This window comes from Typopeltis vanoorti, chromosome 1, assembly GCF_054136105.1.
Source record: "Typopeltis vanoorti isolate ZY-2024b chromosome 1, IOZ_Tvanoo_1.0, whole genome shotgun sequence".
In the NCBI taxonomy this organism is placed as follows: Eukaryota; Metazoa; Arthropoda; class Arachnida; order Uropygi; family Thelyphonidae; genus Typopeltis; species Typopeltis vanoorti.
In genome coordinates this window covers 14,875,879-14,902,378 of record NC_143549.1, presented here as the reverse complement: position 1 = coordinate 14,902,378, position 26,500 = coordinate 14,875,879, and the positions used below count along the sequence as shown (strand labels likewise).

General features: G+C 37.0%; 1 protein-coding gene across 1 annotated transcript in view; it reads right to left on the bottom strand.

The window, feature by feature from the left end:
• The window catches only part of LOC150109801 (lysophosphatidylcholine acyltransferase 1-like), a 424,292-nt gene that overhangs the window by 292,824 nt on the left and 104,968 nt on the right, over nucleotides 1–26,500 (bottom strand). Inside the window, exon 5 of the mRNA XM_090396220.1 lies at nucleotides 26,366–26,424. Within this exon, the coding sequence (XP_090252346.1) occupies nucleotides 26,366–26,424 (59 nt within the window). The remainder of the gene's footprint in view (nucleotides 1–26,365; nucleotides 26,425–26,500) is intronic.

Below are 26,500 nucleotides of genomic sequence, written 5' to 3'. Positions count from 1 at the left end.
TTTATCAGCATACATCATACTGGTGTTAATGATGTGGTGCAATATATAGAGGAGAAACAAGTATTAGGAGAATTGGAAGTGAAAGAATCAGAGGTGTATCAGGAGTTGATTGGGTAAGATGTTAATAAGGCTGTGGCAATGGATCACATATTATTAAAGAATGTACACAACAGTTGACTATGCCCTTGCTCTAGTTATTTAATGAAAGTCATGCGGGTAGGGTTTCTAAGGAATGAAAAGAAAGCAAAATAGAACCATTTCACAAGCATGGTGCTAGGACAGAAGTTTATAATTATAGACAAGTCAGTATAACTGCAGTTGTGGTCAAGATGTTGGAAGGATTACTTTTGAATAGAATACAGGATTGGATTGGTGGGTATAGCATTCTTTTTATGATGGTCAGCATGGATTTATAAAGGGTAGCTCCCGTTTTAGCAATTTATTTGCATTTTATGATAGGGTGATGGGTGTGTTAGATAAGGGAGAATCATATACAGTGATATTCTTGGACTTTGCAAAAGCATTTGATAAATTATCACATGATAAGTTGCTGCAAGCTGCAGATAATGGGGATAGATAGTATATTGATAGGATGGACTGGAGATTGGCTCACTGGTCAGATCACACTTATATTATTTGATCAAATTTGGTCACCTGATTTTCAATGTAATGTGGAGATAATGGAGAAGGTCCAGAGGTGAGTGACTAAGACAATATCAGGACTTTGGACTGCTGGCTAAGGGGAGAGGTCGAAAAAGTGTGTATTGCAGAGTTTGGTGGATAGGGGGAAAAGAGGTGATAGGATAGAGACATTTAAGTCTGAAAGGATTTTATTAGATAATCCAGATAGGATTATAAAAAGAGCAGAAGGCAACAGAGGAAAAACCAAAGGTCATTCCTGGAAGTTGTGCAAGAGTACGGTGAAGATTGTTGTGAGGAGTAATGCAAGGAGTGTTAAAGATTTTAAGATTTGGTATGATAAATATGTTATCAGTTGAATGAACCTCCAACGAAGAGTCTACCAACTAAATGGAGGGTGCATTAATAATAATAATAATAATAATAATAATAATAATAATAATAATAATAATAATAATAATAATAATGCTTTTCAAGGGTTTAGGCATAGTTCAGGGTTTAGAAGTCATCATTGAATCTTTTTAGAGGACGTCCTGGTTTTCTTTTTCCTAATGGTTTGTAATTCAAAACTTGTTTTGGTAATCTTTCTGTTTTCATTCTTTCAATGTGTTCCATCCATTTATGTTTATATTCTTTTATTTTTTTTTATTACCGATTCCTGGTTTAATTCTTTCATAATGTCTTCATTTCTTTTGTGATCAAATAGAGTATACTTTGCAGTTTTTCTCATAAACTTCATTTCAAGCGTTATTAATCTTTGTTTGTTTAATGTTCTATTGTTCAGATTTCACTTCCATCCAATAGGACTGGCTAATGAATTGTACACTTTTATTATTATTATTATTATTATTATTATTATTATTATTATTATTATTATTATTATTATATGACACCTCCAGGGAGTCCAAAGACTCATTGAGGGAGGGCACCTACTCTACAACCCTCCATCTCCACCACTTAATCCACCAACTTCAACTACTTTCATCATCACAGCATCTATCGCTGACCACTAGTATTTTCACAGACTGTCACAAACATCCATGCCCACGGCAAGATTCAAACTCACAGCCTTTTGGCTGGAGAGTGAATACAATAACCACTCGGCCAACCAGGCTGGCAAAATTATTATTATTATTATTTGACACCTCCAGAGAGTCCAAGACTCATCAAGGGAGGGCACCTACTATAAAACTCTCCGTCTTCACCACACAACCTCATCCACCAACGGCATCATCTACACCAACGCCATCTACTGTCCACCACCACCACCACCACCACTAGTATTTTTACAAGCATCAATGCCCATGGCTGGATTTGAACTCGCAGCCTTTTAGCCGGAGAGTGGATACACTAACCACTTGGCCAACCAGGCTGGCAAAAATTATTATTATTTAACACTTCCAGGTAGTCTCTAAGACTCGTCGAGGGAGGGCAACTACTATACAACTCTCCATCTCCACCACACAACCTCATCCACCCGTCATCCACCAACCGCATCATCTACACCAATACCATCTACTGTCCACCACCACTAGTATTTTCACAGACATTCAAAAGCATCCATGCCCATGGCGGGATTTGAACCTGCAGCCTTTTGGTTGGAGAGTGGATCACTACACTAACCACTTGACCAACCAGGCCAGAAAAAATTATTATTATTTAACACCTCCAGGGACCCCAAGATTCATCGAGGGGAGGGCACCTACTATACAACTTTTCATCTCCACCACACAACCTCATCCACCCATCATCCACCAACTGCATCATCTCCACCAACGGCATCTACTGTCCATCACCACCACTAGTATTTTCATAGACAATCACAAACATCCATGTCCATGATGGAATTCTAACCCACAACCTTTTTGCTGGAGAGCAGATACGCTAACCACTCGGCCTAGCAGGCTGGCTTTTTTAGTCTAGTTTGTTTTTAAACTAGGTTAGGTTTAAATATAGAGTTAATTACACCTGTTATTTTTAAATATTTTTATAATTTTTAAGTTTATATCTTTTTCATTTTCATATGTAATCATACATCCCATGTGGATGAATAAATTCATCTGTTCTAAATTCTTGTTATCTATTACTATTTTAGTTATTATTGGATTTTGTCCTTTGAATTTTCTGTTGATATAATCATTCCATAATAATAAATTTAGTTTAATCCTTCATCTAAGAGGTGTGAAAGTGTAAGCAAACAAAGTTTGCCCCTGATAATATCTTCAGGACTGAGGTAAGGTAGTGCAACACCAGGCAACTCCAAGCAAAGGTGGACCAAGCTCTCACCATTCCTTGTCTCAGTATCTCCCATAATGCAAAACACATTTCCTTGCGGATATGTATACCGCTATGCATTAAGGGAAAAGCCACTACCCAGACTGGTTTCAACCTTTATTGAAGTGTATTTAAGTAAAGACCTCTCTAAAAATTAGACGATCCCGAAAGATCGCCCAACTCAGCTTTGTCCCACTGAGTGACAGGCTCACCCAATCACCAAGAAGAACTCAGCATTGGCTCTACCCAGTGGCAGGCTCACCCCACCACCAGACAGAGCCATAATCTCAGCAGTGGCTCTACTCTGAGACAGGCAAAAACCTACCCCAAGCAGAGCCTCTCATATATATCCAGCATGGGAGGCAGACCCAAACGTGGAGATACTAAGGCAGAATCAACAGGAGTGGTCATATTTACCTATAAGAGTTGCCAACAGGTGTACCACCTTATTATTGAATTACTTTGGATTTAGAGAAAGATGTTGGAAGTTTATTTTTCACTTGGTTAGACTATAATAAATTTAGTTTAATCCTTTATCCAAGTGTAAGCAAACAAAGTTTGCACCTGAAAATATCTTCAGGATTAAGGTAAGGTAGCACAACACCAGGCAACTCCGAGCAGTGGTGGACCAAGCTCTCATCATTTCCTTGTCTCAGTATCTCCCATAATGCAAAGCACATCTCCTTGCAGACATGTATACTGCTATGCATTAAGGGAAGGGCCACTACCCAGACTGGTTTCAACCTTTATTAAGGGCTCGTCAGTGGGATTACTTTTGCCTTAGTATCTCCACATTTGGGTCTGCCTCCCACTGACGAGACCTCAATAAAGATTGAAACCGGTCTGGGTAGTGGCCCTTCCCTTAATGCATAGCAGTATACATGTCTGCAAGGAGATGTGTTTTACATTATGGGAGATACTGAGACAAGGAATGATGAGAGCTTGGTCCACCTTTGCTCAGAGTTGCCTGGTGATGCACTACCTTACCTCAGTCCTGATGATATTTTCAGGCGCAAACTTTGTTTGCTTACACTTGGATAAAGGATTAAACTAAATTTATTATAGTCTAACCAAGTGAAAAATAAACTTCCATCATTCCATAATCTTTAGCTATTTCATTTAAATTTAAAATATCTTTCTGTAAGTTATCTTCAGAATTTGTAATTATTATTTAATCATCAGCAAAAAAGGAGAGTGTTTAAGTTTACAGTAAGAGAAAGTTTAATACCTTGATGGAAATTTTTATTCCATTTTATTATAATTTCACTTAACTAAATATTAAAAAGAGTTGCTGAAAGGGGACATCATTGTCAGACTCTTTTTGATTATCTCTCTCAGACATGATAGTTCATAATTTAATCTTATTTGTATTTGATTGTTATCATATGTACTTATGATAGCTTTTAGAATAGTATTTGATATTTGTCTTTCTATTAATGTGTTGAATAAAATAGTTCCTTTAAATTTATCAAAGCTTTTTCAAACTCAATAAATGTAATATGTGTGTGTATCTAAATTGTACTCTCTTCTTTTGTCTGTTATTAATTTTAGGCAAAAGGCCAGGTCTATACATGATCATCTGTTTCTAAATCCATTTTGTACTTCTAAAATAAAGCCTTCAGAATATTTTATTGGTTTGTTATTTAATATTCTGTTATACATTTCATAACATGAATTTAGAATGCTTCTACCTCTATAATTTTTAGGATCATCTCTACTATCTTTTTTAAAGATAGGGGGTCACTATTGCTTTTTTTAATTGTATTGGTGAGTTACTTGTTGAATAGAATTTATTTAAAAATAAGCGGAGTCTTTCTTTAACCTTATTCCTGCATATTTATATAATTTAGAACCTAATTTATCTTTTGCAAATGATTTTCCATTTCTTGTTTCTTTCAGGCTGATTTCTAATTCTTCTTTAGTAATTTCCTTTTAATTTTCATAAAATGTTTGCCAGTTATTTTTTTTTAATATTTATGTCAACAATTCTGTATAGAATCCTTCTGTATAGAAAGTTAGAAATTCCTCTAATTTCAATTTGGTGTTTAATTTTACACTTTCTTTAGTATCTGTACTTAAATGTTTCAAAATCTTATATTCATTGGGTCTTGTTTTATATAAATCATGTTCTAAATTAGAAACAAATTATTTATTATTATTATTATTATTATTATCCAGGCCTCCATGGAGTCAAAAGATTCATTGTGGGAGGTCGTTTTTAGGAAACAAAGATTATCATACCATCCTTGAACCCATTGACTGTTCTTACTCTAACCACTCTCTCAGGCATTGCATTCCACTTCCACGGTTTAACAACCTTCCATGCAAAGAAACCACTCCTCACCATCTTGCTCACAGCCTCCTTTTGTAACTTCAAGGGATGGCCCTTTGTCATCACTCCTTCCCGCTTCGACCAAGTGAAAGAACATTCCAACGTCTACCCTGTAACTGACTCTCTCAACATTTTAAGTCTTGATCATATCACCTCTCCTTCTTTTATCCACCAAACTCTGCAGTCCACATTCCCTCAGTTGATCCTCGTAACTGACCTTGTAAAGTAATGACACCATCTTTAGACTATTGATATTTGGTCTTTATATACTGAAATAAACACAAAAACTTATTCTGATTATAAGACCATCGGTTCAATACACATATGTACAAGAATGTCGACTAGTTTTGCTAGCATACAGTCTAGCTTTGTCAAGACTAAAAAGGTGAAAGAAAATAATAAATGCAAAAAAAAGAATGAATACAGTAAACCGTTAACAAGGTTAGACAGCCAAATTTGACAGCTCGCGTGACAATGTATGCATGAAGCGAGATGCTTCAGTCATTATTATGAATACGCGTTACATAGTTTTTGGCATACTGTAGTTTTGCTATACTTAATGAATTAATCAGATTTTTCCATGTATCTTTCAATACTGCTCCTTGATTTCTGTTCAGGTTATTACCTGTTCATAGGACCACTGCTGCTTCTTTGAAAATTTGGCATCTGTAATCATCTATATATGGCATTGAGCTGTTTTCCCAATCTATTGTGTGGTTAGAAGTTGAGAAGTGATGCGTCAAACCTGAGATATCTGACCTATTGTGATTTACATCTCCAACATGTTCTTTCTGTCTAATGTGAGGCTTCTTGAAGTTTGGCCTATGTACGAAAGTCCACAAGTGCATGGTATTTTATAAACCCCTGCATATTTGAAAAAAGGAACGCTGTCTTTAGGGGACCTTAAAAACTGTCTAATGGATGCAGTTGGTCTAAACACAACTCTGATGTTGTAAGGATTCAACATTCTAGCAATTTTAATGGAGACTGAACCAACATAGGGGATGACAGCGGATGAAATGTACTAAGTAGCTATCCTTTGTTGTTGGAGGTTATTTTTATAAAGCAATTTGTTGATTATTTTTAGAGGATACCCATTTTGAGAAAGCGATTTCAATATTTGAGAAAGTTCTGTAAATACATCTTGTTCGTCTGTGACTATGTTTTGGGCTCTATTTCGTAACATATGGATGATGCTGTATTTTTGTGTATGATGATGATTGGAAGTAAAATGCAGATACCATCCAGCATCTGTTGTTTTTCTATATATAGTAAGTTTAATATTATCATTCTCTTGTCTTTTGACCAGTATATCTAAAAAAGGAAGTTCTTGATTGTTTTCCAATTCTAAAGTGAATTTGATTTTGTTATGAAACGAGTTGATTTTATTTAGGAACACATGTAAGCTTTCTACTTTTTCTTGCCAAATGATAAAAACATCATCTACGTATCTCCACCAGACTGATGGTTTTGGAACAATGTTGGTTAGAATTTCCTTTTTTAATTTCTCCACGAATAAGTCTGCACATGGTGGTGACAGGGGACTGCCCATGGCTAGACCTTCCAATTGTTGATAAACGATGTTGTTGACTTTAAAGAAATTGAAATTCAGGCAGTGTTGGAAAAGTTGTGGATATCCCTAGGAAAGAAATCTTTTATAATGTCTATGACCTCCTCAACTGGAATGTTCGTGAATAAGGAGACCACATCCAGACTGCCATTATGTCTGTTTTTGATAGTTTAATGTTCTTGAGTTTCTCAACAAAGTGTTGAGAGTTTGTTCCTTAAATAAGACTCTGATTGTCTGATTTTTCCTTTTAGTAGGTTGGCAAGATGTTTGGCTAGTTTGGCGTTGGATATGTATAATGTTATGCATTAAGGGAAGGACCACTACCCAGACTAGTTTCGACCTTTATTGAGGTCTCTTCAGTGGGATCAGCAGAAGCATTAGCAAGACCTTGCTAATGCTTCTGCCTTGGTATCTCCACTTGGGCCTGGCTCCCACTGAAGAGACCTCAATAAAGGTCGAAACTAGTCTGGGTAGTGGCCCTTCCCTTAATGCATAACATTATACATATCCGCAAGGAGATGTGTTTTGCATTATGGGAGATACTGAGATAGGAGTGTTGGTATCTTGCTCCACCTTTGCAAGGAGTTGTCCAGTGTTGTACCACTTTACCCCAGTCCTGAAGATACTTTCAGATGCAAACTTTGTTTGCACACACTTGGATAAAGGATTAAACTAAATTTATTAAACCAATTACTGTTAATAATCTCTATCTATTTTTATTCTAGCTTCTATTATTCTGTCACAGTTATAGTCAATTTAAAATCTTTGGGGTCTGTGACACACCACCTTACTAATGCCGGGTTAATAATAATAATTATTTGTTTTCCCAGTGTTAGTAAGGTGGACTGTCACAGACCCCAAAGATTTTAAAGTGACTACAACTGAGATGATAATATAGCAGATTCGACAGAGACCAAAGAGCACATGCAGGTGTTGTGATTTGGATTCGTAATTCCCTTTCAAAATAGCGAATCCAAATCACAACACCTGCATGTGCTCTTTGGTCTCTGTTGAATTTGCTATATATTACATTAAAATTTTCAGTTATCATGGTTCCTTTTCATTTCTTTTTTTGTTTCAGTGATTAGTGCTATTTGCAAATTTCTTTCATTTAATGTTTGATCTAATTCTATTTCTTTATATGCTATTCCTTTTACGTTCTAGTTTGCTATGTGTATTATATTTTGTCATTTCCATTTTACCTTTTCCATTCCAAGATCATTTTCCATAGATTTATTTTGAATACCTTTCTCTATTAGCTTAGAAGTAAATTAGTGTTCTCCATGTCAAGTTACTATACTGTAGAAGAGTAGATGGGACATAAATATAACCCAGAAATGGAAAGACCCTATAGCCCTCAAGTACTCTCATAGCATAAGGATCATAAAGCAAGAAGAGTTGGTTGATAAGTTGATATTACGTGACACCTCCAAGGAGTTCAAAGACTCATCATGGGAGGGCATCTACTCTACAGCTCCATCTCCACCACTCAATGCACTAACTACAGTGAACTGCAACTATCATCATCATCACCATCTACTGCCCATCACAACTACTAGTATTTTCACAGACAATCACAAACATCCATGACCACGGCAGGATTTGAACCCACAGCCTTTTGGCTGGAAAGCAGATACACTAACCACTCAGCCAACCAGGCTGGCAAAGTAAGTGGATCTTCCTCAAAGTAGAGGAAGATGAAGATAGATCCAGCTAGGTCAATATATTTGGACCACCCCACCATTTCTAGTGGGCTCCCCTATCTGCCACCTAGGGGATGTACTTCTCTTGAGGTTACAGGATCCCCTGAAAGCCACTGTATGACAGAGGAGAACTGAGACAAAAATCTATTATTATGAATGATCCAGTGCATAGGCTTTGCAGGAGAAATGGCAATAATAATAATAATAATAATAATAATAATAATAATAATAATAATAATAATAATAATAATAATAATAATAATAAATGATTCTTTTGGTTGGTGCTAATGATCTAGCAGATGACAAGTCAGGTATGCAAGATAATATATAACAGTTGCTGGTACAAGCAAATAAAAAAAAATAAAAATAAATAAAAAATCAGCCAACGCCTTTTTATTCCCATATACGGGGAGTAGGCGAGGCCATTTAGCCCTATCTAACTTTTGGAGACTGAGTGGGCAGTTCAATCTCCACTGGTACCAATCAGAGATAGATGGCCCAAGGCTATCACTAATTAAGCGGTACTCAGTGAAGAGAGACGGCTCAAATGTGCCGCCATCTCGTGGTCCCTAACCCTAACACAGTATATTTAATGTCTGAAAATAATGTGGGTTCGACGGTCAATTTTCTTGAGTTTACAGGACGAAAAACCCGAGTTTCCAGGAGGAAAAACCTGCTTGCCCGTGCCAGAGATCGACTAACTCGGGAACCGGTCGAAAAAAGGCTTAGCAAAATTTCCTCTAGTCGCCGACTAGACTCGAAACCAAGTCTTCCTTCGTGCGGCCAAGCGCCATGGTTGGCAAATGCCACATCCACTGAGCTACACAGGCTCTTCCACATTACAGCATTATTAAGCAAGAGTTGCAGAAAATTAAATTGTTCTGGAAGGAAAATAAACAAAAACGTGATCAACATGCCCAGGAAAGCCAAAGTTAATTATGAGAGAAAGTAGCTAATGAGTCCAAATGACATCCCAAAGATGTATGCTCTATCTCATAATGTTTTAATCATGCTTATCTTTTGTAACGAATGATGGTGTGAAGAGACGTAAAAACCTTCCAGATGTGATAGGTTTTGTCTAAACTAAAAAAGTCAATCTGATTTCTTTCTTCTTCATTTCTTTCAAGAAGGATATCAAGGAAAGGTAATTTTTTTGTGATCTTCCAGTTCAAAAGTGAATTTTATGTTAGAATGCAAGCTATTCCAGATAATTGTTAAATTGAATTAAGTCATCCATTGTTCCTGACCAAACAATGAAAATTAAAATATCGTCAATATAACATGATTCCATGATAATTCATCGAAAAAAAATTAATCAAATGGCAACTTACCGAATGGCAATTCCTCGAACAACAATTTATTGAAAAAGCAATTCACTGAATAAAAAATTCATCAAATGATAATTTAACGAATGGAAATTCATCGAATAAATAGTTCATCACACGACAATTCATCAAAAATGCAATTAATCAAAAAAACAATTCCTCATAATTTTTCAATCAATTCTTTCATAATTTGTCAAAAGATCAATTTTCTTGCAAACTATTGTTCAAAATTGTTCAGACACAATACTTCAAGATATACACAATATACATAAGTGGTCACTGGAACATAATAATTATTTTGTTTCATTTTAGAACATTATAATGTAAGTGTATGTACTGATTCATTGTACAGATAGTGATTTATCTCTATAATATAAATTTCATTCTACCTAATATTGTCACAACAAAAATAGTCAGATTGAAATTAAAACTGAAAATTTTTAATACATCTCTTTACTGCAAAATTTCATTCAGCCAGAGCAGAATTAATAATATCATTTTGAAACTTCTTTACAAAAATGTTATAATAAAAGTGATCCAGTTGGCACTACAACTGAATGCCACTGACAGTTTCTTGTACAGACAACATACTAATTCCACTAGGCCAGAGAGCAGTTTGACAAATTTTTGTAAGTTGCAAATACTGCATCAGAGTAAAATTCATCCCATAATAATTACTGTACTCATTTTACATGATACTACTAGTAATAATAATGATGGAGCCTTCATTGTTCAGTCATTATGAATGAAGCCCTTTAATTAGAAAGATCTGGGTTCAAACCATCTACGATGCAAATAATTTTTATCAAACTCTTCAACTGAACGTAATTTAGAAGGCCTAATATGGAGATGGCAGTTTTCCTCTCTGGGAAATATACAAATTGGTCCTATGAAAACATATCTACAGACAGGAAACATTTATTGGACAAGAAAGAGAATAGGAAACTATATTAGTATTAGTATTAGTATTATTATTCAGGCCTCCATGGAGTCAAAAGACTGATCATGGGAGGTCCTTTTTAAGAAACACAAGTCTATTAAGACTCATCGAGGGAGGTCCCTCCTAGGAAACACAAAGTCTATCATACCACTCCTTAAACGCATTGACCATTGATAGACATGTGAATGAGAGTTCATTTGAGGCAGTCTGGTGCGAAATAGTGACCAACGCAACCAAATATACAGTTGGATGCTGCTATAGGCCAGGGAGTACAGGGGGAGATATTGAATTCATGCATCAGCAACTTAGTGCAATGAGTGAAGGCTTAGTGATTATTATGGGGGATTTTAATTATGGTGATATCAATTGGAAGGAGGAAATATCACGTAGCAAAAAGGAAATGGAGTTCATACATCTGCTACGAGATAATTACTTGAAACAGCACGTAACTGAAGGGACACGTGGTGTGAGAGTGTTGGACCTGGTTATTGGTTCAGAGGTTATGTGCATAAGTAAGGTGACCTCGTTACCTCCAGTTGGTGAAAGCGATCATGTGGTATTGACTTGGGAGGTTGCAAAATCTGTGGATTTTTCTATTAAGAAGGGGTATGTACGAAACTACAGGTTAGGCAATTATAACAAGCTTCGGAGTGAGCTTGCAGCCATCCCATGGCAGAACATATTGCAAGGGAAAGATGTTAGCAGTGCTTGGGATAAAATCAGTGGGTATCTGAGGAAAGCAATATCAGATTGTGTCCCCATGGTCAGGAGGTCAAACAAGGCAGGCATTAGATGGATGAGCAGTAGTATCAAGCTTGAACTACAAAAAAAGAAAATGTTATGGAGAATTTACAAGGAGAAGGGCGATCAGGACACCCATGAGCAGTACAAGGCTCAAGCTAGGAAGGTTACCAGCATAGTAAGAAAAGCTAAATCAGATTATGAGAAGACCTTAGCCAAAGAGATCAAGGGTAATCCCAAAGAGTTCTTCCGCTATGTGGCAAGTAAGAGGAAGAATGACTTCGGAAGGATAACCTTAGTGGGTGCTGATGGTATTGAGGTGACAAAATCAGATGTAATAGTCGAGTTACTGAGTGATCACTTCTCAAAAGTCTATCACCCAAGTGAGGATATCTCTATACCTATAGCAATACCTAATGTGAGAATTGAAGCTAAAGAATCAGAGGTATTAAATATATTGCGAAACTTAAATGCAAACACTGCGGTAGGCTTAGATGGAATATCAGCTCGGGTGTTGCGTGAATGTGCAAATGAATTGTCAACCCCTCTTACCTGGATATTTAATTTAAGTTTGAACTCTGGTATGGTCCCTAGGGAGTGGAAATTAGGCAAAGTGGTTCCTTTGCATAAGGGTGGCTCTAAAACTGCAGTATTGAATTACAGACCAATCACCATCTCAGGAGTAGTGGTAAAAGTATTGGAAAAGTTGGTTAAAGACAAAATTCAAGAATGGGTGGATCAGGATATGATACTCTATAGAGGCCAACATGGTTTTGTTAAAGGTAGATCCTGCCTTAGCAATCTATTAACTATCCATAATAGAATAACATCAGAGTTGGACAAAGGAACTGGCTACACAGTGGTACTTCTGGATTTTGCTAAGGCTTTTGACAGGATACCCCATAGAACACTGTTACGCAAATTGGAGCAGATGGGAATGGATATTAAATTGGTGATATGGATAGGAGAATGGCTCAGGGAGAGATACCATAAGGTGGTGTATGGAGGAGCCGAGTCCAGAATGAGGCAGGTGACCAGTGGTGTGCCTCAGGGCTCTGTGCTTGGGCCAATGTTGTTTAATTTGTATATAAATGATATAGGAAACGGCTTAAAGGGAGATATTCAGTTGTTTGCTGATGATGCAAAGTTGTATAGTGCAATAAAAAATCAAGCTGATGTTGAAAGTTTGCAGGAGGATTTAAATAAGCTGGTAAAATGGGCAAAAGAAAATGGATGTCAGTTCAATGTGGAAAAGTGTAAAGTCTTGCATTTTGGGATTAAAAGATTACCAGCTGTGTACTACATAGATGGAAAGGTACTCCAAGAGATTGATGAGGCTAGGGACTTAGGGGTATTGGTAGATAAGGAGATGAAGTTCAGAGGACACATTGCTAAGGTGTCCAAGATTGCACATAGGATTACTTGGTTGTTGAGGAACACACTGACATCCAGAGATAAAGAGGTTATTATTCCCCTTTATAAAGCATTGATACTTCCACATTTGGAATTACTGTGCTCAGGTCTGGTCACCTGGATTCCTTGGAGATGAGGAGGCTGTGGAGAGGGTTCAGAGAAGAGTGACCAAGTTGGTGAGTGATATAAAAAATGCTCCCTACATTGATAGATTGAGAGCTTGTGGATTGCAGAGATTGGCTGATAGGCGAAGAAGAGGGGATATGATAGAAACATTCAAATTACTAAAAGGTTTTTATAGGATTGATGCAGGGGAAATGTTTCAGCTGTGTGATAGTGATGGAAGAACAAGAGGTCATCTCTGGAAATTAAAGAAGAGTGTGGTTAACAAAGGTGTCAGAACAAGGTTTTTTGCCTGGAGGGTGGTGAATGAGTGGAATTCATTGCCTGACTTTGTTGTGAGCTCTTCATCTGTAAATGAATTCAAGAAGAGATATGACAGATATTGTTTTGCTAGTTTGGGTCTCCCGCGATGAGTCTACTGACTCCATGGAGATACCCGTAATAATAATAATAATAATAATAATAATAATTCTCGCTCTCACCATTTCATCAGGCAATGCATTCCATGGCTCAACCACCCTCCATGCAAAGAAACCACTCCTCACCCTCTTGCTCACAGTTTTCTTTCGTAACTTCCAGGGATGGCCTCTTGTTCATGACTCCTTCCTGCTGTTCATTCAAGCGAAAGAACTCCCAGTGTCAACCCTGCAACCACCTCTCAACAGTTTAAACGTCTCAATCATATCACCTATTCTTCTTCTATCCACCAAACTCTGCAGTCCACACTCCCTCAGCCAATCCTCATAACTAACATTGTACAGTCCTGACACCATCTTTGTTATCTGCCTCTGTACCCCTTCCACAGTTAATTTATCCCCTTCAAATCCTGGGGACCAGATCTGAGAACAATAGTCTAAGTGTGGTCTGATCAGAGTCTTATACAACAGAATGATAACCATTTTATCTCTGCAGGTCAGTGTCCTTCTCATTATTGCAGCAATCCTCTGTATTACCTTCACTACTTTTGCAATATATCCTCTAAATTTTAGGTTTCTATCAATCATCAATCTCAGATCTTTTGTCTCCCCTACTTCTTCCAGTTTAACTTCTCCCATAGAGTATGCAACGTCCCATCGATGTGTCCCAAACCTCAAGACCTTACATTTTGTTGTTAAACTTATACCCTCATTCATTTGTTCATCTCTCTATCTCTAGCTTATTTGTTCTATGATTATTCCCTAGTAAAGCAACACTGCTATTCTACCAATCATTAGGTTGAAGAGGGGGGGGGGAGAGAGAGAGAGAGAGAGAGAGAGAGAGAGAGAGGGGAAGATGAGGGAGAATAGCATTCATCATTATTATTATCACAACTACAATTAATAATAATAATGCACCTACTATTAATAATGAGAATAGTTAGTAATAGTAATAGGTGTGTTTAATTAGGAACGTAAGGATTCCATGTGATGAATTATCCATGTTAATATATTGTTGCCAGGGAACGAACCATCCGGAATGATCATTATTAATGCATTGCACTGTAATTGTAATACATTAAAATGCTGATATTCTGATGTGAAGGAAAACAGAAAATTGATAAACATGCCATGATGATAATCCCTCATGAATTTCATGAACACTATATTTTGGGAACACTTGCAAGGCACTACATAACAAAAGTGTACTGTTTTTTGCAATAAATTATTTTCCATATTAGTTTCCTATGGTTAACTTTTGTATTTAAAATGTGCATATAAACTACAAATTGCCGGCCTGGTTGGTGGAGTGGTTAGTGTATCAGCTCTCCAGCCAAAAGGCTGTGGGTTCTAATCCCACCATGGGGATGGATGTTTGTAACTGCCTGTGAAAGTGGTGGTGGTGGTGGTGGTGGGCGGTAGATGGCATTGGTGTAGTTGTGGTTCATTGTAGTTCATAAATTATGTGAGTGATATTGTATGACAGAGAGTTGTAGAGTAGATATCCTCCCTCGATGAGTCTTTGGACTCCCTGGAGGTGTCACATAATAATAATAATAATAATAATAATATTCATTAATAATATTTCTTGAAATACATGAAAGAAAATGTAGTATCGTTGCTTAAATTCTATATCATATGTATGCAATTTATCGGAAACAAAATAAAGTATTATTAAAAAAAAAAGTGATGATGATAATAATAATAATAATAATAATAATAATAATAATAATATTGTTATTATTATTATTATTATTATTTTCTTATTATTATTATTAAGTGAGATCATACTATTCTCACCAGTTGTCATACCTGTTATTGAATTCATTCACACAACTTGCACACACATTAATAATTCAATGGCAATCCATTCCGATCACACACTACTCTATGAGAGAAAAATATAGTGCTAATCCCCTTCTTGACATCATTCATTCTCAACTTCCATTAAAGCCCTCATCCTTTCCAAACAATCAATAAAATCAAAAATTCCATCTACTGAAATTCTATATAAAGATTATGAAGAGCTCAGGAGATAACTTGCAGGTGTAGCGTGGAATGAGGAGTTAGCTGGAAAAGAGATCAAGGCAGCTTGGTCTCTAAACAGAAAAACTGTTTAGTAGATGCAATGTCTAAATGTATTCCAAGGGTGAGAAGGTTAAATAAGGTGGGTGTGAGATGGATGAATAAAGAGATTAAGCATGCGATACTGAGAAAAAGGGCATTGTGAAGGTAGCATAAGAGAAGTGGAAATAACCAATTCCATGAGCTCTACAAAGACCAAGCAAGGAGGGGTGACTTGGTTAGTGAGGATAGCTAAAGAGAGGTATGAACAGCAGTTGGCTAATGAAGCAAAAAGAATCCTAAGCAGTTCTTTAAATATGTAGCCAGCAAAATAAAGAATAATTATGGAAGGATGACATTAATTGGAGAAAATGGTATAAAGACAGCTGATGCAGAATGTGTTGTGGAGATACTTAATGAGCAGTTCATAAAGATCTTTCAATCTTGTGAATGTGACTTAATGGAGGGATTGAGAGCAGTTGATGATGGGGAGGAGAGACTGACTGTAGGTGAGCAAGAGGTGTATGGGGAGTTGAGTAAACTAGATGTTAATAAGGCTGTGGGACTTGATAATATATTGCCACGTATTCTGAAAGAATGTGCCAGTGAGTTGACACCTGCCTTGGCATATTTTTTTAATATGAGTCTTGCACTCTGTCAAGTTCCTAAGAAGTGGAAGGAGGGCAAGATTGTACCACTTCATAAAGCAGGTGATCAAACTATAGGCCTATCTGTGTGTCAGGTGTTGTGGTTAAGTTGCTGGAGAAGCTTGTGAGAACTAGGATCCAGAGTTGGGTTGATAACAATGGTATTATCTTTGATGATACTATTATATGATATTATATGATATTATCTTTGATAAATTCTCAATCTGTTTTCATAATCTGTATTCCACAATCCCGATATCATTTTTAAACACTCTTTTGCACACACTCCACTGTATCAGAATCACCACAGAAACCAAGGCACCAGACCTCTGCACAATAGTCCAAGTGAGGAATTATAGGAATTATCAAGGTTTTGAAAAGAGGTAAAATGACTTCCTTATTTTTATATGTCAAGGTTCTTTCAGCATTGTCATTATTCTTTGAGTTGTATTTGCAATTTTTGCTGTATGACCCTTGAGCTCAACTTCCTGTCTACTCAAACTCCATGATCTCTAGCCTCATAGATTTATTCAAGCATAATCCCACAATTTTAATATGACATTAGATATCTAATCACATCAAAGTGCATGACTTTACATTTGCGAAAATGAACTGATATCCATTTCCCCATGTTCTGCAAGTACTGAATATTACTGCAAAATCAAATCCTTCTGAATGTCCTTAATATACAGATTGAATAACGGTGGACCACGGATTGATCATTGTAGAACACCACTGGTTACCTTAAATTTTGCAGATTCACACCACCCATATACCACTTTTTGATATGTAAGTCAGCCATCCTTTTACCCATGCTAATATTTTATAATCCAAACCCGTATTCTCTAATTTATGCAACAGTCTTCCATGCTGCATTCTGTTAAAAGCCTTAGCAAAATCCCAAAATATTATGATGTATCCATTCCCATTGTCTAAATCAGTAAAGGTTGGTCGATTGGTAGAGGCTCTGTTACTAATGGCTCAGTAAAGTAAATTTGAGCATGGTTACTAATTGGAAGGGGACCAATCGTTCGATGCTGTTGGCACACTCTCCCTCGATGAGTCTTTGGACTCCCTGGAGGTGTCAAATAAAAATAATAATAACAATAATAATAATAAACCCATATACTGTTTGTTGCAAAGTTGCAAAGAGATTCACTGTCAACCCATTTCTGATGTGAGCTCTAATCAACTTTTCCAAAATCTTGAGCACCACTCCTGAGATATTGATTGGCAGATAGTTGGATATATCTGTTGGACCTCTTTGAGAAAAGGTATATGTGGAACTACAAGGGAGGTGATTATGAAGAGCTCAGAAGACAGCTTGCGGGTGTAGCGTGGAATGAGGAGTTAGCTGGAAAAGAGATCAATGCAGCTTGGGGGATTTTCAAAAACTGTTTAGTAGATAATGTATATTCCAAGGGTAAGAAGATTAAATAAGGTAGGTGTGAGATGAATGAATAAAGAGATTAAGCATGTGATACAGAGAAAAAGGGCACTGTGGAGGCAGCATAAGAGAAGTGCAAATAACCGATTCCATGAGGTCTACAAAGACCAAGCAAGGAGGGTGACCTGGTTAGTGAGGGTAGCAAAAGAGAGGAATGAACAGCAGTTGGCTAATGAAGCCAAAAAAAAGAATCCTAGGGAGTTCTTTTGATATGTAGCCAGCAAAAGAAAGAATAATTATGGAAGGATGACATTGATTAGAGAAAATGGTATAAAGACAGCTGATGCAGAATATGTGGTGGAGATACTTAATGAGCAGTTCATAAAGATCTTTCAGTCTTGTGAATGAGACTTCATGGAGGGATTGAGAGCAGTTGATGATGAGGAGGAGAGACTGACTGTAGGTGAGCAAGAGGTGTATGGGGAGTTGAGTAAACTAGATGTTAATGATAGATCTGGGGGTGATAGTGGATAAGGATCTAAAATTTAGGGGACACATTGCCAAAATTGTGAAAGTAACACAAAGACTTCTGGGAATGATGCTTTGGACACTGACGTGTAGAAGTTGGGAAATTCTTATTCTGCTCTATAAGGCTTTGATTAAGCCACACATGGACTATTGTGCCCAGATTTGTCGAACGGGTTTTCAGAAGGATGAAGAGATGTTGGAAAGGGTCCACAGGGGACTGACTAAGGTAGTTTCTGACCTCTGGAATGTTAAGTATGAGGAAAGATTGAGAAGATGTAATTTGCAGAGTCTGGTGGACAGGAGGAAGAGGGAAGATATGATAGAGACCTACAAGTTGGTAAGTGGTTGTTATAAGATCAGTGATGGAGAAGTTCTACAGAGAATAGTGGGAGATCAGGGGAGAACCAGAGGTCATCTCTGGAAACTGTATAAAGAGGGTGTGAGTAGGGGATTGAGAGGCAGGTTTTTTTCATGCAGAGTTGTGAATGATTGGAATTCCTTGCCTGAGAATGTAGTGTCTGCAAAGAGTTTGAATGTGTTTGAAACACGGTATGATGTGCTGTGTGTGTGATAAAAGGACCTCCCAGATGAGTCTTTGACTGGTAATGGTAATTACCAGTCAAATGACTGGTAATCTTGGGGTGGTAATAATAATAATAATAATATATCGATCTTCACACCACCCTTGTGCAATGGAATTACCATACATTCTTTCCATTGTGTGGAATTGTCTGTGTTCTGAGACTTAAATTATATAGCCTGGTCAAGGGAATAGCTAATTCACCTGAACACTCTTTTAGCATCCTTGATGATATCCCATCAGTTCCTATTACAGAATTCTTATTCAGTTTATGCAACAGCTCTAGCTTCCTTCTCATCCACATGAGTTTCCTCATATGGTGAAGAGGTAGCGTTCAGTTCAATGTTGCATATACCAGGTTGACGGCTTTTAGCAAAATAGCTACTCATTAGTTGAACAATCAGTTCTACATTAGTTCCCCGTATAACATCTGCATTCACTAGAGTTATTCTTTCTTTTACTTGCAGCATAATGATAGAATTCTTTTGGGTTGTCTTAAACTTGCAGAGTAGTTTCTTTTCATAGTCGGACTTAGCTATCCATACAACATTTGTGACTCTTCTGGCCTGCTGCTTATAATTATGCGCATATGTATGGGTGAGTCTTTGGTTAATGATGCAGTAATATATAGTATGGGAGTGATTGGGAGTTTACAAAATAAAACCACAAGAGGTCTAGAAGAAACGAGATGTTATGAGAGTGGGGGTAAGTAAAAGAGCACTGAGTAATGAAACTGGGAGAGTCATGCTGAATAGCATAGAAAATGAGTCCATTAGTGAGGCTTGTGTGGATTTGAATGAAGTTAAGAGTGGTAAGATATATGGTGATTCTATGATTAAGGGTATGGAGAGTGGTATGCGTGAGGAGTGCTTGGCTGGTGGGATAATAGAAAGAGTGGCTTTAGCAATAAAGAGTGGGCACAAAGCAGACAAGATGATAGTTATGGTGGGTACAAATAACCTGAGTGGTGGTATAAATCAGGTAGCAAAAGATTTAAGAACATTGTTAGATATCGTGAAGAGGAAAAGTGTCAATGGGAGGATAGTGTGTGCTGCCTCATTTTGACAATTACGAGTTAAGTAGATGAGCGATGATAATGAATGATATGATTGCAAGAATGTGCAAAAAAAGAGGTCTGGAATTTGTTGATGTTTGGAGTATGTTTGAAGGAAAAAGACAGTTGTATGCTAGAGATGGGCTGCATCTGAACATGGAAGGACAAAAGCGATTGAAGAAGTTACTGTTTTCTGAACAAGTTGAAATAATTGGGCAGGGAAACTAATATTGAAAAGGTTGAGTGTAAGAGAGAGAAACTTTAGCAGTGATTGTATATTTATTGATCCTCATTCGCAGAATAAATTGCAGAAGAGAGGAGATAAAAATCGGCATAGGAGTACTGAAATTAGTGACTTATATATCAGTTCTAAGGCCGGTACAAGAACTAGAGGGAATCTACAATTTTTGTATACCAATGCAAGAATCGTTCAAAATAAGAGAGAAGAATTTTTGGCATTAGCGAGTGCAATCTCACCAAAAGTTGTAGGCATTAGTGAAACTTGGCTGTTAGCGGAAGATGTGGTCATTGGAATTGAATGTGATGGTTACAGTATTTCCAGGGAGGATAGAGAAGAGAGAGAGAACAGGGGGAGGCGTGCTGTTGATGATAGCTGATGTGTTGCAGCCAAAGAAAGTAGTATATCAAGATGATAGACATGTGAATGAGAGCTCATTTGAGGAGGTCTGATGTGAAATAATGATCAATGCAACCAAATATACAGTTGGATGCTGCTATAGGCCAGTTGGTACAGAGGGAGATATTGAATTCATGCATCAGCAAATTAGAGCAATGAGTGCAGGTTTAATTATTATTATGGGGAATTTTAATTATGGTGATATCAACTGAAGGGAGGAAATATCACATAGCAAAAAGGAAATGGAGTTCATATATCTTCTATGAGATAATTACTTGAAACAGCACATAACTGAAGGGACATGTAGTGTGAGAGTGTTGAACCTGGTTATTGGTTCAGAGGATATACGTATAAGTAAGGTGTCCTCGTTACCTCCAATTGGCGAAAGCGATCATGTGGTATTGACTTGGGAAGTTGCAAAATCTGTGGATTTTTCTGTTAAGAAGGGATATATATGGAACTACAGGTTAGGCAATTATAACAAGCTTCGGAGTGAGCTTGCAGCCATCCCATGGCAGAACATATTGCAGGGGAAAGATGTTAGCAGTGCATGGGATAAAATCAATGGGTATCTGATGAAAGCAATATCAGATCGTGTCCCCATGGTCAGAAAGTCAAACAAGGCAGGCGTTAGATGAATGAGCAGTAGTATCAAGCTTGATCTGCAAAAAAAAGAAAATGTTATGGAGAATTATTACAAGGAGAAAGGCAATCAGTACAAGGCTCAAGCTAGGAAGATTATCATCATTGTAAGAAAAGCTAAATCAGATTATGAGAAGACCTTAGCCAAAGAGATCAAGGGTAATCCCAAAGAGTTCTTCCGCTATATGGCAAGTAAAAGGAAGAATGATTTCGGAATGATAACTTCAGTGGGTGCTGATGGTATTGAGGTGACAAAATCAGATGTTATAGTCGAGTTACTGAGTGATCACTTATCAAAAGTCTATCACCCAAATGATGATATCTCTGTACCTGTAGCAATAACTAATGTGAGAATTGAAGCTAAGAAATCAGAGGTATTTAATATATTGCAAAATTTAAATGCAAACACTGCTGTAGGTTTGGATGGAATATCAGCTCGGGTGTTGCGTCAATGTGCAAATGAATAGTCAACCCCTCTTACTTGGATATTTAATTTGAACTCTGGTATGGTCACTAGGGAGTGGAAGTTTGGCAAAGTGGTTCCTTTTCATAAGGGTGGCTCTAAAACTGCGGTAGTTAATTACAGACCAATCACCCTCTCAGGAGTAGTGGTAAAAGTATTGGAAAAGTTGGTTAAAGACAAAATTCCAGAATGGGTGGATCAGGATATGATACTCTATAGAGGCCAACATGGTTTTGTTAAAGGTAGATCCTGCCTTAGCAATCTATTAACTTTTCATAATAGAATGACATCTGAGTTGGACAGAGGAATTTGTTCTACACAGTGGTACTTCTGAATTTTGCTAAGGCTTTTGACAGGATACCCCATTGAACACTGTTATGCAAATTGGAGCAGATGGAAATGGATACTAAATTGGTGATATGGATAGGAGAATGGCTAAGGGAGAGATACCAGAAGGTGGTGTATGGAGGAGCCGAGTCCAGGATGAGGCAGGTGACCAGTGGTGTGCCTCAGGGCTCTGCGCTTCAGCCATTGTTGTTTAATTTGTATATAAATGATATAGGAAATGGCTTAAAGGGAGATATTCAGTTGTTCGCTGATGATACAAAGTTGGGTAGCGCAATAAAAAATTAAGCTGATGTTGAAAGTTTGCAGGCTGATTTAAATAAACTGGTAGAATGGGCAAAAGGTAATGGATGTCAGTTCAATGTGGAAAAGTGTAAAGTCATGCATTTTGATGAGGCTAGAGACTTAGAGATTGATGAGCTAGGGACTTAGGGGTGTTGGTAGATAGGGAGATGAAGTTCAGGGGACACATTGCACATAGGATTACTTGGTTGTTGAGGAACACACTGACATCCAGAGATAAAAATGTTATTATTCTGCTTTATAAAGCGGTTGATACTTCCACAGTTTGATTACTGTGCTCAGGTCTGGTCACCTGGATTCCTTGGAGATGAGGAGGCTGTGGAGAGGGTTCAGAGAAGAATGACTAAGTTCATGAGCGATGTAAAAAATGCTTCCTACATTGATAGATTGAGAGCTTGTGGATTGCATAGGTTGGTTGATAGGCAGAGAAGAGGGGATATGATAGAAACATTTAAATTACTGAAAGGTGTTTATAGGATTGATGCAGCGGAAATGTTTCAGCTGTGTGATAGTGATGGAAGAAGAAGAGGTCATCCCTGGAAATTAAAGAAGAGTGTGGTTAACGAAAGTGTCAGAATAAGGTTTTTTTGCCTGGAGGGTGGTGAATGAGTGGAATTCATTGCCTGACTTAGTTGTGAGCTCTTCATCTGTAAATGAATTCAAGAAGAGATATGACAGATATTGTTTTGCTAGTTTGGGTCTCCCACCACGAGTCTACTGACTCCATGGAGATACCCGTAATAATAATAATAATTATTATTATTATAGCTGACATCATCCTCATGCATATGATATTCCTTCCACATCACCTTTTACTTATGAATCTCTTGCTTAATTAGATTATTTCCTGCTTTGTAGTTCAGCATGTAACCTTTCCCAAATGGAACATTCGTAAACTTAGCAAGAATCTACTATTCAGTATCGCTAATCCAGATCTTGCATATGATTGTGGTGGTATTAACGAAGGGAAGCCAACAATGGTTGAGTTAAAATGCTGATTCTCTTCAACCGAATTCCAAAATATCGGAAACTGCCATAACAACATTCACTATCTATTTCTTAATGTTTTATACTTTTTTCATCTGCCAGGTATATGCAAAACTTTCCTTTTTTCATAAAGTAAAAATAGGGGTGCAAAATATATGTGATGATGAGTTATATTCGAGTAAATACGGTATTTGTTGATGCATTTCTTTGTCACTCGCAACTGATCCACCAGGTCTGTAACAGCACCTCACTGTGTATTTAATCTTGTTAGACTCCACCAAACACTAAATGCCTTCAAACTCACTGCCACATGAAAAATTGTACTAGTATTGCAATCATAGGTCTCAACTCTAACTGTATTCAAGACATTTGATATCGTTATCAGCATGCCCCCCCCCCCTTCTCTATCATGTTCTTATCTAGTTCCTTACTTATGCAGACATTGTTACACATGCTTGATAGGTCTGAACTGGACAAACACAGAATCATTCTCTCTCTCTCTTCATAATCATTTTCATAATAATAACCATTCCCAACATTAACACAGTTACCTAATATTGTCACTCTTACACACAGATGCTCACAATTTGTACCATCAGAATTCAGTTTCCTTGAGTGATTGGGCACGGAAATGGGGATGTGAGTTCAATGTTGCAAAATGTAAGGTTTTAAAATTTGGAAAACAAAGATGGGATGCAGAATTTATGCTTGGCGAGAATATATTGTTGGAGGTAGAGGAAATAAGAGATCCGGGGGGTGATAGTGGATAAGGATTTAAAATTTAGGCGACACATCACCAAAATTGTGAAGACAACACAAAGGCATCTGGGAAGGATGCGGAGGACACTGACGTGTAGAAGTAGGGAGATGCTTGTTCCATTGTATAAGACTTTGATTAGGCCACACATGGACTATTGTGCCCAGATTTGGTTACTGGGTTTTCAGAAGGATGAAGAGATGTTGGAAAAGGTCCAAAGGCGACTGACTAAGGTAGTTTCTGACCTCTGGAATGTTGAGTATGAGGAAAGATTGAGAAGATGTAATTTGCAGAGTCTGGTGGACAGGAGGAAGAGGGGAGATATGATAGAAACCTACAAGTTGGTAAGGGGTTGTTATAAGATCAATGGTGGAGAAGTTCTACAGAGAATAGTGGGAGATCAGGGGAGAACCAGAGGTCACTGGAAACTGTATAAAGAGGGTGTGAGTAGGGTAGTGAGAGGAAGGTTTTTTTTTGTGCAGAGTTGTGAATGATTGGAATGCCTTGCCTGAGAGTATGGTGTCTGCAAGAAGTTTGAGTGTGTTTAAGACATGGTATGATGAGATGTGTGTGATAAAGGGACTTCCCAGATGAGTCTTTGACTCCATGAGGTCTTGGGGTAATAATAATAATAATAATAATAATAATAATAATAATAATAATAATAATGTCTATCCTTCCTAAAAATACTGTATTTTTTGCATTCAATACCAGTTGGTACATCTGTTTCTGATAGCTAAGTCTTACTAATGCGAATAACATGAGGTCCAAATATATAAAACAAGGCAACAAACTCTAGACCCTTGTTTCTGATACTCCTAGCATTCGTGTAGAGATATAATAAATTAACTGCATGCTATTTTGCATATGCTTTTCTGTGGTCTGCATGTTCAACACAGTTCAAGAACTTGCAGATCTCTGTTCTTATCTAGTTCCTTACTTATGCAGACATTGTTACACATGCTTGATAGGTCTGAACTAGACAAATACAGAATCATTTTCATAATGATAACTATTCCCACCATTAACACAGTTACTTAATATTGTCACTCTTACACACAGATGCTCACAATTTGTACCATCAGAATTCAGTTTCCTTGACTCTCTGTGTTAGGCCTTATATTAATTAATAATTTTTCAAGACTACTGATTTGTGATTGTCTGTGAAAATATTAGTGGTGGTGGACAGTAGATAGCATTGGTGTAGATGATGAGGTTCACTGTAGTTAGTAGATTGAGTAGTGGACATGGAGAATTTTATAGTAGGTGCCCCTCCTTCAATGAGTCTTTGGACTCCTTGGAGGTGTCACATAATAATAATAACAATAATCCTTGATCTCTGCCTCATCATCTCACTGCCAAAAGAGGATAATACACTGACTACCTTTCCTGTTATACAATTATCTTTTATCCTTCTCACCAATCTTCTGTTATCCAGTCTTACAATCTCCTTTTACCCAGTCAAGTCAATTGTTCCTGCTACCACTACCAACTTTTTTGTTCACTTATTTGTCATATCCAACCTCTCAATCAATCCATTAATTTTACCTCCTGGAAAACAAACTTTGTGCATCTTCTCATTTACCATACTTTTAATAATCAAATCCACATAGAATGCCACTTGCGAGTCTTTCATTACCTCTTCCTTACTGACATCATTTGTTTGTGTCTTGTTCACTCTTCCACACATATCTACAATTCCTTCATTTCACTAAGAATTCACTTCATCGCTTGCCATGTCTTCAACTCAGCTTTCGAATCTTGCAAAATTTTTTTTATCATTTACTCTCACTACTTTATCATTAATCACACAAGCTTGTTTGCCATCAATCCCATCACCATTAACTGCATTTCATTTCTCAGTGTCATTATCATATGCTTTTCCTTGAAACTCTTTTCCTCACTATTACTTCCATACATGTTCTGAACATTCACACAATCTTCCTCAACTACTGTTTCAGTTATGACACTATATTTTCTACTCATATTTAAACAAGCTTCATGGTCCATCAGAATATTGCACTTCCTACATACCCAACTCACTCCTTTCTCTTATTCAGGTTCTCTATATAAACATTCACGGCATCTTTCTAATATATACATACTACATTTTCAAGGCACCATACCATTAATGAAAAATCCATGCCATTTATTCTAGTCTTTCATACCAACCTATGCAATGATCTGTCTTTCACCACCATATTGCATCAGAGCTATAAAAAAAAAATAAAAAAAAATGATTATTTTAAAGTAATACTGCATTAAAAATTTAAACAAACACCACAATCCGCATCCAAATATCTCAGAGTTACATTCAATCTACAAATTATTTACCACTGTGCTTGGAAGAAGTCCTTGACTGATTGGAGGAGTCTGTATAATATTAATAGCAAGACTTATATCATAGGTTGTAACAAGATAAATTGTAGAACTATAAAAACACTGCACAGTTATGAAAACAACTAACTGAGATATAATTTATGAGAAACACTTACCATATCATTTGGATATTTAATACACACAGGCTGGATGGGAACTCCTGGATAAAATGCACCTTTAGAAATATTTTAATAACTATTAATTGGTTAAATAAAAATCGCGAAGGTTTATTAATTGGTTTTAGATAACAC